The 13,666-nt window shown below is 38.9% G+C and overlaps 1 protein-coding gene across 5 annotated transcripts; it reads right to left on the bottom strand.

Annotated features, from left to right (window-relative positions):
• Positions 1-918: 918 nt before the first annotated feature.
• LOC120103738 (BTB/POZ domain-containing protein NPY2-like) lies at positions 919-13,601 on the bottom strand. Of its 5 annotated transcripts, none has more exons than XM_039121279.1 (6): positions 13,357-13,601; positions 11,863-12,556; positions 10,219-10,355; positions 3,820-3,889; positions 1,959-3,143; positions 919-1,720 (listed from the first exon to the last, which is right to left on the bottom strand). In XM_039121279.1, the coding sequence occupies exons 3-6, from the start codon at positions 10,302-10,304 to the stop codon at positions 1,175-1,177; spliced, it is 1,887 nt and encodes a 628-aa protein (XP_038977207.1). In that variant the 5' UTR covers positions 10,305-10,355; positions 11,863-12,556; positions 13,357-13,601; the 3' UTR covers positions 919-1,174. The 5 variants fall into 5 exon arrangements, with proteins under 5 accessions (XP_038977207.1, XP_038977208.1, XP_038977209.1 ...); XM_039121280.1 differs by lacking the exon at positions 13,357-13,601 and adding an exon at positions 13,201-13,332; XM_039121281.1 differs by lacking the exon at positions 13,357-13,601 and adding an exon at positions 12,963-13,122.
• Positions 13,602-13,666: the final 65 nt, after the last annotated feature.

Genomic DNA, 13,666 nt, shown 5'->3' with positions numbered 1-13,666 from the left:
ATTCCCTCCTCAACTTGCATGAGAGCATGGCACAACTCCTCAAACTTCATCGAGTCGATAATTGCTCCGACAATAGAGAAATCTTCTTCTTTTGCAATGGAAGTCATTTAATGTTTTGGGCATCCCCTTCTATCACAATATTAGTGATTCTCAAGTCTAGTGCACAAACTAAAAACCAAGTCTTGTAATTAATTTTCAATGCATCAAGTGGAAATCACAATTCCCGTTCTTTTTTTGACATCATTGCAATGGACTGATCCAAGTAATTTCTGATAATAATTGCTATTCTTGCGACACTTATATTAGTTGTTAGAAGTCATTTTTAAGTATTGCACCATCAATATTGAGTTCATAGTAGTAGTTCCAAGGAGGGTTCCAACGAGTCAGTAGGGTTCTCCTTTGGACTACTTCACCAGAATATTGACCTCGCACAATAAATTTTCAAATATGGTAGCTATGGCCAACGGATCCCTTTTTTTTCCCCTAAACACCATGTCATTTCGACCTGACATCCCAAAAAATTCAATCTTCTGTGTGCTCCAATAACCAATCTTCAAATAATAAAGCTTGATTCATATAGGATCTCAACCATAAAGGGCAAGGAAATCAAACTTGACATATAAAAGAATAATTTTGTGTACGTGCAGTCTCTGCTGGGCAGCCACATGATTCACAATGTTCTTCCACGTCTGCTTTTCTCTTTATTAGATTATTTTTTTATGGAAAAGATATTCATGCTATGTAAGTATTGCTCATCCCCATGCTTTTGATTCTTATCAAATGGGCAGCTAATCTTTGCACCCGTAACATGAACTTTTTGAGGTGAGAGCACTTCAAGCAAACCACTCTAATGGTTCCATTCTTGGTCAGTTGATTACATGCAAAAATAGATCATTCTGGCTTTCTTTCCACCATCAAGAATCAAAAGGCATTCCCAACCATCAAATGATGCAGTTGGATGGATGTCATAGAAGATTTAACCGATTCTTTTGCTACAATATAAAATAATAGACAATTACATTCACCCACATCGACATTCTCTCTTGTTCAACATTCTAATCTTCTACCAAAACCATACCACCTTTCTATGGTACATGCAAAACTGGGTCTTTGATCACACAAAAGAGACCATTTGTAAGCTTTCATCGTGCTCGGCCTAAGTGATGCAGGTTGCTCATGAAACTGAGTATCTTGTGTTCCTTAAAGGTGTGGACTTGGGCTCATCCGGGTTTGCTGAGCCTGGGCTACCAGACGTATCAGAGCTAGTGTTCTCCCCTCCCTGCCCCTTGCTCGACAGCAGCTTGCCTAGAATCTTCTTGGGCATCATGATGCCCTTCACCTTGCCATTGCCAGCTCTGTCATTGCCTTGGTTCTTACTAGCGGCGTTGCTGTCGCTGCTCCTCTCGCTTTCCCCGCCGCCTACGAGCTTCATAGACTTGAGCAACTTGAAATCTTCAACTGTTGGGAGTCCATCCCAGTCATCCTCTGTGTTGGTAGTGACGCCTGAACTCGAACTCCCATAGGAACCACCACAGTTCTCGGTCCGGCCTGCAGCAGTAGCTGCTGCCCTGACCTGCTCAAAGAAGAGGACCTGGACTACCGCCCGTAGTGGGAGGCGCTCGTTCTGCACGGCATGAGAGCAGGCATCTGCAGACAGTTTCTTGCAGTCCATCAGACCACAAATCTTCTTTCTCTCACTTTTGCTCAGGCCCGGATGCTCCTGCTCACAATAATAAGAATGAATCATTTAAAGTATAGTAGCTAACATAGTAGCAACTTCATCACATGATAATGCATTGATTATGATTCTTCAAGCCTACAATTTATTTCTAGGGAGCAGATTTTAAATTTAATGCTATATAGAATTTCTAATTTCAGTCCTGTGATGGTCCAGGCAACCATATCTTTTACAAGGATTAGGAAAGAATGTAACTTTTGAAGGATTCCGATATTCATACCTTCAGATACCTGTCAATAGCACGATAAAGCCCATCATGCACTGGCCTTGAGTCAGCTGACATCATTTCAGCGAGATCAACAAACTTTGAAAGAGGTAACTTGGGGTCTTTTGCTATCTCAGCAAGATACCCGTCAACCAGCTTCGCTACACTGATCTTTGAACTACCTGAAACTATAGCCGGGCTCCTGGTCTCCTCGAGCACTTCAGATGCCTTTGGGCTAGTATGAGCAGCACCACTATCCTGCATCACAAATTCCTCCACTATACTAAGAACCATGTTGGTATCATACACAGTGTCCTCCCCTGACATGCTGGGGATCAAAAGATCAGGTACTGAAGCTTCTTCTAATTGGCGGCCTATTCGCTTGATGAGCTCCTTCTTACCCATTTCGCCAGAATCCAGTAAACTTGCAGCTGTTAGTAGCTTAAGAAGGAAACTGCATGATACGGAACCTTTCTCCGCCGGCAATAACCAGATAATGGTCTCTAGCAGTGACCTACTTTTCATGACATCACCTTCATGGATCAGGGAACCTCTGCCAAAACCTCGAATTCTTCTATATGTATAAGCTTTCAGAGCCTCTCCGATCACTTTCCCGGACATTCTTCCCTTAGCTTTGATGGCCATTATAAGCCGCCTGTAGAAATCCATTTCAAGCTCACAGAGGTCCTCGACCCACCAGTCCTTAGGTACTGACTGCTGTTTTTTGACCCCATTCCATTGTGTATCGAGACCATTTTCTGACGGAAGTTTTTTTCGGTTATAAGTGTAAGACCATTCCACCATAGAAGCATCAATGGAGGCCTTGGAAGCTATAGAATCTATGCAGTGGCTCACCAATTTCAGATCCTCAGACCAAGGTAGCAGAGACTTTGTAGTCTGGAGAACTATAATTGAGTCTTTCCAGCTGCGGAATATGCTTGTGTCGAGGAAGACTTCGATTTTATAAATCAGATTCCCCTTCTCCACAGATTCATGCATTTCTAGATATTCTGCTGCACAACGGGCTGCAACCACATTGTAAGCATTGAGGATGACAGTCATACCATAACAAAATTTAGCACAAATCTCAAATGCAGCAGGGCCGCCGGGAACATTAAGAATATGAATCTCATTATTGCTTTCATCATTGGTAGCTGCCACCAGCTTTTGCAAGCGAGCACTCTTGGACAGAAGAGGAAACTGCATTTTTTCAATTGGTGCGGAAAAGGTAAGCACAGTAAGTAAAAGGAAAAAGAGGCCTGGAGGAAACTGAACCAGCAGAGATTGAACACAATGCACAATGACGAATAATGCTTTCCTATATACATAAATGAAAGGCCTATTACCTTTTGTTAAACTGTCCCCGCAACTTATTTATTTTAACAACATGAATTGTATTTCAAAGGTGCATGAATGATAAAGGTAATATAGTTAGGAAGAATGGACATATAAAAGACAACTGCCTAGTGAAAAAGGCGCTACATATCCCAATAATTACTTTTAAAACCATTACCACCCTGCTTTCCTCATACAAGTTCTAACATAATGGCCTAGCAGTAAAAGATTAAGGAAATTCATTACAATTATCAATATCTATTCTTTGGTGTTATTAGCTAACACCTATATTCAGCAGAAAGAATAAAAAAATGTCAGCACTTTTTAACTCTCTGCATGCCCATTTTAATGAATATATTTAAGTTCAGCTAAATTACTAAAATACAATTTCCACAAGTAATGAGGAGACCGCCCATATACGTCGTGAAAGGTAAGTGCATTTGCCACAAGGTGAGTGGATTAAGGTACAGAAGTCAAACATTCAGAGTCCATGCATAATCATTTCGGACATTCATTATGATTGGAAAACCAGAGTTCCTACCTTGTGTAAATGGAATTTAACTTCTCCTACATGAACAATGATATCAGTTGCCAGCTCAGTTGCCACAAACCTGCAAAGATAAACAACTATATAATCATATTTCAACAAATAAATAAATAAATAAATAAAATATCGACAGAGCTAAATGAGCAAAAACAACGAATTTGAACAGTTACAGGTATAAGCTAGGAGAGATGAAAGTGGAATTTCGCTGGTAGAATGACTAAGCTATGACTTGCACACAATGAGCTCATTTAACCAAACAGTTGATTCTCAATACAACTTGAATAAAATATATTTGATTTTTCAGAAGAAAAGCTTCTTTTTTAAAAATGTCACAGGTGCACAAATGGACTTAATATATGCTTCACCATTCTTACCGATCAGCGAATTTTCAGCAGAAAAGTTGTACGAATCACTATTTCTAGTGAAAGAACGTTGCTTCATTTATTTTGTTTGAACATTATGAGCTTTCATATACAAGTCAACCTCATAATTTCTATGGATCAGGATCCATTTGTTTAGCTAATTTTGTAAAGAAACTACACATGCGAGTGTTTTTTTTTTTGCACCAAAGAAACACATGAACTAAATCGAATCTAAGCTCAAAAACATGTACATGCTTTTGGATCAAGTGTTTATTGGAATAGTCTCTCATTCCATGTTCGTGGATATGCTTTGCTGATTTAGTAAGAGTGATGATTAAATATATCCTACATTAAACATTCCAAAATGCATCATCTGCACGATTAGTTTGATCGTTTGATGGATTCATGCAAGATAATGCACATGTTAATCTTTAAATCATGTAAATCATTTGTCAGTGATCGAATTCATCCCATAGTATGTGCTTGTATTGCATCATCTTGTTACAGCTCTTACAACGAAGTCACCATAACAATGTGATGTCTTTTAATTCTAGTCAATTTACCAATCAACTCTGACTAGATTTCCTTAGTCTTTCCACCTTCCAATTCTTCAATCAAATCCAACCTCCATTATTTAGAAAGGCCTAACCACAACAATATTTTTATTGATTTTCCATGGTAAAATTTATGAACCTCATAAGTCATAACCTATTCAGTCGTAACTCTAGTCTTCCTCCAATGCAGAGTTTTTTATATTTGTGGGCATATTCCTCTTAAACTGTTTTGTATTCCATATTTCCATCACAAAAATTTATCAAAAAAAGCCAATCTTATTTTTCTCCTCACTCCCATCTGCAATTGTAAATAAACATATGATGTTTACATTCTTGAAGGCATTGACAAGTCCAGTCTCCAGAGATCCCAATAACAATCTGATATATATAGAATTTGAAGGCATTGAGGTCCATTGAACCCAATAACTTTTGGCAAACATGAAACCAGCAAAAAAGGGTTCACAAAATTATGTTTGATGGTGTCAGAATCAGTGCCGAATATCACAAATAGATTCTTTGACAAACCTCATAAAGATTAGGCACAATCTTTGGAAGATGTAGATTCAATTATATTTTTCTCAATAATATGCTTCCCAATGTCTAACTTCAATATGTTGGTGGTATTGCTAGTGGGTATGCGATAAAATTTGTGCAAAGGGCAAAATGTTATGAATGAAGCTTTTAAACCCTTTCTAAAATGCTTTTTTGTGGAAGAAGCCATCATATTACAAAAATAAAATAATGCAATAAATTGGTTTTCACCAATAAAATGAACACCTGTCACATGATAATCTCAAAGATAATCTGGCGCACGACAACTGCGAGAGGATAGCGATGCTTAGAAAAAGTTGCCAGAGGATCACGATCATCGCCGTAGAGGGGATGGCAGGATCAATAGACAAAGAAGTCTCCACCAATAGACTGCAATGTGCTCTCCTAGTGTAAACATGGGTAATAGGAGGCCTAGGAGGAGGATTTGGTAAAGACGGTGAAGACTCACTTGGGGTAGAAGAATGAATTGAGGTTATAGTATGACAGTGACATGGATCAAGAAAGGTAAGACTCTTAGGTAAAGGAGAAGGTGGGGAAGGAAGAGCATAATAGGGTACACACTCTAGAAAGGTAACTTACTTAGAGACAAGTAAGCATCAAGGTACAGGATCATAGCACTGATGTCCTTTATACTCTAGGCTCTACCCAGGAAAAACACACATGACTAATCAAGTAGAAAGGTTGATTCTCTTAAGAGGTGGAAGGACAAAACAGGTATAACCAGACACCCTAAGATAAAAATAAGAGGGAGCACGAGATAAAAGCCGCTTGAAAGGAGAAACATCAGTAGTGACCTTGGAAACACTATGGTAAGAACAGCTTCTACTAAGAACTGGGTAGGAACGGAATCGAACGAGCAATCTATAGAATGTGGCGATGTTTGCGCACAACAGCACTATTTTGTTGTTGTGTATGTGGACAAGAAGGTTGAGATAAAGTGCCTTGAGATAGTAAAAAGGCCCAAAACTACAAAAATAAAAATTCACTACCACAATCTGAGCGAAATACTTTTATGACCTCATAGTATTGAGCATGGACCATAGTGGCAAACTCTTTATAGATTTGACAAAAACCTGAGCGTTATGATGCATAAGGTAGAGTCAAGTATAATGACTATAATCATCAACAAAAAAGACATAATATTGAGTTCCACCCTTAGAAGGAATTGGTGAAATACAAATATCAAAATGTATTAAGTCAAATGAGCTGATGATATAGTGTCACTAGGATTGTAGGGAAGGGCTGTATGCTTTGCCAACTAACAACCTATATAAAGTGTCAGGGAGTGAACAAAATGGAGCCAAGAGCACAGTACTAACAAGATAATTAAGCCTAAGTCCAGAAAGATGTCCTAACTTGTGGTGCCATAGATCAAAAGGACTAATGCCACTAGTAGAGATGAAGTGGTAGCTGCAGTAGTGGAAGCAGAAGATGATCCATGTAGTAGAGGCCTCCTTGTCTATGGCCTGTCCCAATCAATATAGCAGTATGACAATCTTGATTTGAACAAGATGAAGAATCAAAGGTAATAGTACAATGGCTATCCACAAGCTGACTAGCAGAAAAAATATTCATTGCAAGCTTAGAAAAATGTAAATCATGAGAAATAGAAAACCAACTAGAAGTACCACAAAAGGGAGTAATAGTGCCATGGTGTCTAAATGGTAAGGGAGAGCCATCTGCAGTAGATATCTGGAAAGGAGTACGAAGTGATGATGGGTGTGCCAAGATGGAAGCATCAGCAGTCATGGGAGGCTCAAGAATTAAGAAATCTAGCCGAATCTAGATGTGGTCGAGGCTGAACAAGCTGACGAGGTAGGCACAGTAGCACGAACAACCATCTCTAGCCAATCAGAACAATACAAAATATCTGAAAAGTAGGTGGATACCATTGTAGGACCTTAGAGGTGTAGCATACAAGCGGAAAGCTCTAACAATATGCTCCAAAAGAGCGCTCAACTAAGTCAAGCAACAGAACAATCCTCAGGAGTGCTAAATCTGACTGTTTGAGGTTATCTTTGCAAGGCAAATGAGATATCCTGCCAAACAGTTGGTGGGCTGTTGCAGATCCAAGACAATTATAGCTATGTACTGATGTTAGCAAGAAGTCTGATCAATGTAGATGAGATGTATAAAAAGGGGCCAATCATTAAACTCCTAGTAGGAACCAGAATAGGCATATCATGATATCACTAGCTTGTGAAGGCCGACAACTAAAACAGCAGCCACTGAACAGTAAGGTGGTTGAGTTTCCATCTATCTAACACAAACCAACAAGCTTCTGTGTAGAACAGGAAGTTGATTGCAAAGAGACAAATCAACAAACAGCTGGTAGATGCAGTTGTAACAGCAAGCTGATGACTTTGTAAAGATATATTAGCAAGCTGCTGCTCGTGAGAAGACAACCAATGAACAGTGTAGCATATTAAAGATTAAATCTTGTTGGATGGCTAGTCCTGATTAAGTAGACTATGCCTCAAAACAGTGGATCTCAAATCCCAACAAATAGGCAAGACAAGATGAAGATGAACCATAGTAATCGTAACCAAAGAAGAGCAACAACAAACTCCAAAAGCACTCTCCAATTGCAAGAATGAAGCACAAGGATAAAAATGCAAATGTTGAAGATGATTGCACACCAAAGAAGAAATATGACTCTGATACTATGATAGATTCAAGTGAGAGGAACAAGAGAAGCCAAGTATGTGGTAACGTGCAATACTCTTTAAGATATTGCCCATGGTAAATATAAACATACAAGGAATTTGGTCCTCACCATGGTGAGAATACTACCAGACCACAAGAAAGGTATGCATACATACATACATGTACAATTTATTGGCCCACATATTGTCATTCTCTCAGAAAACCTCCCATTTAACGAAAATGTCATTTTCAGCAATTAAATACATGAAGCTCCAACTGTGATTAGTTGATTACTTTAAATGATCCTATCAGATGTTGTTAAGCACCAGCCTTTACAAGTAAAGAGAAAAAAAGATCAACCTATCCAAGAGATGCCATACTCCAAGCTCTTCAAAGGCCTCAAACCTTGGAGAACTCCTCTCTCAATCCCATATATCTTTATCATTGCCACCACATTTCAAAAACCATCACTACTATCCATTCCTGTCCAATTTTGTAAAACAACTACATCTTGTAGCCTAAGGCTTTTTTAGTTACAAGTAAAAGCTGGAACGGCGATTCCTAGTTAAGATTACTCCTGTTCATTATATAAGTCAAGGTTCTATTTGGTTGCCTTAAGATGGAATGGATTAGAATTGAGAAGTGGGAAGGAATATAGTCCCCTCTCTCTCACCATGGAATAATTTATCCCTATTTTCACAGAATAAAGCCCTCTACCTAGAATAAATAGTCCCAAAGCAACACTAGATTGGCAAATGAGATGTGGCTGGGGTCGAGTTTATCCCAAACCTTATCCTACCTTAATTTCGGAGCAAACAAGAATTGTTTGGTTCAATGCCAAATATAATTGAATAAATTATTTGATTCCATGACCCCCTATTCCCCTATATTCCATGAAACTCGGTCTTCTTGGGTTTAAATATTCCATGAAGAGAGGTGGAATAAAATGATTGCTGATAAAAGAGGAAATTATGATCCAGAAGGATCCTCAGACACGATGTGGACCACTTTGACCACTACGAGTAGTGCTGGACAGGGTTCCGAAGCGACATCTGCCACATCGAAAAGCCGAGTCGCAAGCCAAACTTCAGAAGGCCATAATTTAGTCATACGATGCTTGACTAAGATTATCTTTTTTAAAAAAAATTGGAGATTTCTTTGAAATCTACAACTTTGGGCTAACCTCCTAGGAGGTTAAATCGATCCCGATCCGAAATTCTATTGTTTAGACTCCAAAACAGCCAATCAAACCGAAGTTTTCTTACTTTAACCGAGCATAGATCTCTATATAAGAAGAATTAGGCGGAGCGACAAAAAACATAGTTGATATACAAGACAAGATTTACCTCAAGATTTTTAGCTTTTTCTAAATTTCTACTAGAGATGTCTAATTTAGAAAAAAGAGTTCTACTAGAATTAGAAAGAGGAATCCGAACCAAATTGTATGAGGGACGACCTCATCATTATAAATAGAAGATGTGTACCTTGTTTTTTTAAGGGTTAATGAAAGAAAAGGAAACTTAAAAGCCCTACTTTCGAAAATTTTCTATCTTCTTCTAGTTATCTTTTGAGAGATTCGAGTTGAGCAGGTTGAAGAAAATCTTTTTTCTCTCCGATCGGATCAAATTAATATCAGAGCTCAGGTCCTCTATATCTGTAGGAGCCTAGGGGCCTCTATTCATGGTCCAGACGCATGAGTAATAAAGCAATCAGGAGAAGAGCTATCCGTGCTTCAAGTACATCGAAGGACAAAGGCAAGTATGGCTAGTAGTTCTTCCTCAATGGATGATGATGAGACGAAGGGACATCTCATACAACTAGAGGAGAAAATTGCCCAACTCACCAAGATCGTCTCCAGATTGGTAATACCTTTAGAACAAGCACCACCAACTTCTGTTACGAAGTTGTCTCCTACGGCTCGAGATGAAGATCCACCATCTAGCGAGAAGAATGAGGATGAGCAATCTACGGGTACAAAAAAATCTCTCTTCAACTATTTAAAGTTGATACTCAAATCGAGATTCCTGTATATGACGAAGTTGTTGATGCGAAAAGACTAAATAACTAGCTAGATCAATTAGAAACATATTTTACTATGGATACTCCAGTATCCAGAAGGTAGCTTTTGCCCGTCTCAAGCTTTCTAGACATGCTTTTATCTAGTGGAATTCGTACATGCATTTCAAATTTGACATGAAACAAATTCAAAAGCCTAATTAAAAAGAAGTTCTCCCCAATCGGTCATAAGAAAGATCGGTAGATCAAGTGGCATTACTTACGACAGAAGAATAATTAGTCTGTCCAGGACTACACCATCGAGTTCCACAAGCAAGCAATCTTCCTCGAAATTTCCATCGATGATCATGCAATTTTCATTAAATACATCGAAGGTCTCCACAAAAGTATTCGAAAGAAGCTGAAAGTATTCAAAGTTGAAGATATCAGCGAAGCCAGCATGAAGGCCATGGAGATTGAGGAAAAGAATCAGTCTAGAAAAAGTAAAAAGGGAGACAAGTTCAAAAAAAGCGATGGAAATCCATGTCAACAGAGGGAGCAAGCAAAGAAGCACGCCAACACGACTCGAAAAATTTATTATGATCATTGTAACCTCCGTGGACATACCAAGAAGAAGTGCTGAAAACTTCATCCTGAGTTGCAGCTGAAGATGAAGACGCAGAAGGATGAAGATTTCAAAGAAAAGAAAAAGGCAGTTCTCAATGCTGTAAAAGTGGAGCTGCCCGAGCTTAAGCAAGCAGACTCTAAATTGAGCCTGATAACGAGAAAACTCGAGATAGTAACTGAAGCAAATATAGGGGCACAAGAAGAACTCTTCCGCATGAAAATCCAGGTGAAGTAGAGCATCATTGAGGCTATTGTTGATCTAGAAAGTCAGAAAAACTTCATCTCTGAAAATCTAATTCAAAAGCTGAAGTTGCAGACTAAAACCCATCCACATCCCTACCCTCTTGGTTGGATTCAAAAGAATGCAATACGACACAAAGTGTCATGCAATTTATTGTCAACTGCTCATGCTCATTTTAAGCCAAGAGTCCATTCACTGTATAAAAGATGATCAACAGGTCTTGCTTAAACATTTTTTGAGAACAATGTTGTTAGTGCCACATTTCCAAGTTGAACTCAGAAACTCTCCTGTGCAAGTACTGAGGAGAGAGGTTTTAACCAGTGAACGGAAGTCCTGTTGGCCTCAGTCAAAGAAATTAACCGCAAAAATGTTAGAAAATACATGAAGAACCAAGAGCTATCCAAAGATGAACAAGTGGTGAGGCTAAAATTTCATCTAATGAATAGAAATAGTGAAGGAAGAACATCATAATATCATCTCACACAAGCTGGCATGTGCCACATGGAAAAGCACAATCAGCAACGAATGCTAGTGATGTCAAATCCATGACACTGACATATTGAAATCCATCCTTGTACTGGGGCTACTACGAGCATGAGGAAAGTAGATCCACCTTTTTCTTTCTTCTAACTAATTTCAGATGCCAATAGCCGAAAGCCAGTTTAGATCAAATGAAGCCTAATGCAGAGTAAATTATTATTCAGTGCTATTGATTAAAAATCACCAACCACCTAAGCAGCAAGATATCGCAACATAATCTGCAAGTTACTTTGGATTTTAATGTACCATCCTCAAAGATATCAAATTACTTGGATCTTCTATAGACCCTAGAAAGAAAGCCAAAAAAGTAGATGAACTAAATAAAAAGATTTACCCAAAAACAGGATCGTATGCAGTCCAATAAAAAAAAGCGTAAAACTAATAGATAGGGAAAGAAGGTAAAAGAAGAAACATCATAGAAAAAACTCAAAGTAAAATAAGTCATTACCTAGAGGAAGATGCAGAATAAGTTCTTAAAGTGCTTATGTTTAACAAAAAAAGAAGTTTTAGGATATGTCACCTGACATTGTTCCCATCCGTCTGAAAAGAATCAGGCTTTGATCCAAGCTTCATAAACTTCATTGTGGTACAAAACAAAAAACACCCTTCACTTCTATGACACAGAGCAAACCACACAACCCCACTAAACTGTCGTAAGAACAGCTATACCGCCTCCCTGCATCCCCAGTAGTGTAAATAAGAGCTGCTATAAAGAACGCTGCCAAGTGTGCAATTACAAGATGGTGGAGTGGACTTCCAGATCGATTTGTTACTAAAAATAGAAACGGATGCAGAGCATCCAACACAAGAAGAAACTACTGGGTCTAGACTTCAAAGGCCATTCCACTCAATGAAGAGGAGAACCAGAGATGCCGTCCAAGGGAGAAGGTATATTGTTTCCCTGCTCCACAGCAGGCCCACGAGGTCCAAGGGCTAATGATCAGGCACAGGAGACAGCCACGGGCTCTCTAAAGTAGAAAACAATCAAGGGAGAGCTGAGATACACACAAACACTAAGCTAATACCTCCACCCTCCCTGCCATTTGTTAATGAATTTCTCTTGATTTCAGCTGTGTATAGTGTTCTCCAATTCTTTCTTTTTTCTTCCTTGCGTTGTTCCAAAGATCTATAAGATCTAGTGTCCCATGCTTCAATGCTTATACCATGGCATCCTTATTCCTCCAGTCAACTCCCAACTTGTGTGATCACAACTCCTGCAAGACCAAAACAGCACATCAAATGAGGAGAAGGGGGTGCAGAGAGACCAAAACAACTGCTTTCTTTGAAGGAATCCTATCAAGTTGGCAAAATCCCACATCTGAAGGCATATAGAATAACTATAAATATATGGATGTCAAGAAAACATGCGAGACTGCATGAGACTGCATTAGTATTCCAGTGGAGTTATTAGAAGAGCGAAAGAAAATCCATAAAAAAAATACCACCTTCTAACTACAAATCAAATGAAAGAACTGGCATATAGACATGGAGATCAAGGGGGGAAAAGCATTAAAACAATAAAGTACAGTAACAGTATAGGTGAAGTAATTGCAAACCATATGATATTATGGATCAAATACATCAAATAAATATTCGTATTTTGTAAGTTGGGAAATATACCAACTCATTCATCAATTCCCAGGCAAAACAGGTTGATTTTTTCAAGAAAAAATAGTACAAATCCTCATGAAGTCAAGAGTAATAAAACCAAAGCCCAGCATAAATGGAAAACCTCAAAAGAAATCCCACATTTTAGAGAAGAAAATGATGAAAAAAGAGAAAACTCCCTCACACACACACACATACAGAGAGAGAGAGAGAGAGAGAGGAAAAGCAGGAGAAAGAAGAATAAACCAACCTCCAAAGTGCATGAAAATGGCCACCAAAACGAAGCACTAAAACCCACCAACAACAGCGGAATACAAAGCCAAAAGCCAAAAAGAAAGGACTAGGACTATTAGGAAGAGCAAAACAATAATATTTTTAGAACGGAAAAAGGGTAAAGAGAAACCACCGTAAAGTCATGAACTGAGCCCGTCCTCTAAGGATTACTCTCCATAGGCGCACAGCAGGAAACCCATGATGACCCCTCCCATGCCCACACCTCCTCTCTGCGTGCTGTCAGTCCTCTCACTCCCCCAAACCCACTGTTGAGCAGCAAAAGCAAAAGAAGAGCGAGCTCAAATCCAATGACCACAAGAATCCAAAGAACAAGCTCTGGAGTCCTCTTTTACCGAACCTCTCACTCTCTCTCTCTCTCTTTCTCTCTCTCTCTCTCTCCAGAGCAGAGGAGGGTGAAACATAAAAAAAGAAGAAAAAAGCTC

This window comes from Phoenix dactylifera, unplaced genomic scaffold (assembly GCF_009389715.1).
Source record: "Phoenix dactylifera cultivar Barhee BC4 unplaced genomic scaffold, palm_55x_up_171113_PBpolish2nd_filt_p 001031F, whole genome shotgun sequence".
NCBI lineage: Eukaryota > Viridiplantae > Streptophyta > Magnoliopsida > Arecales > Arecaceae > Phoenix > Phoenix dactylifera.
The sequence above is the reverse complement of the archived record's forward strand: the minus strand, read 5'-3'. Positions and strand labels throughout refer to the sequence as shown.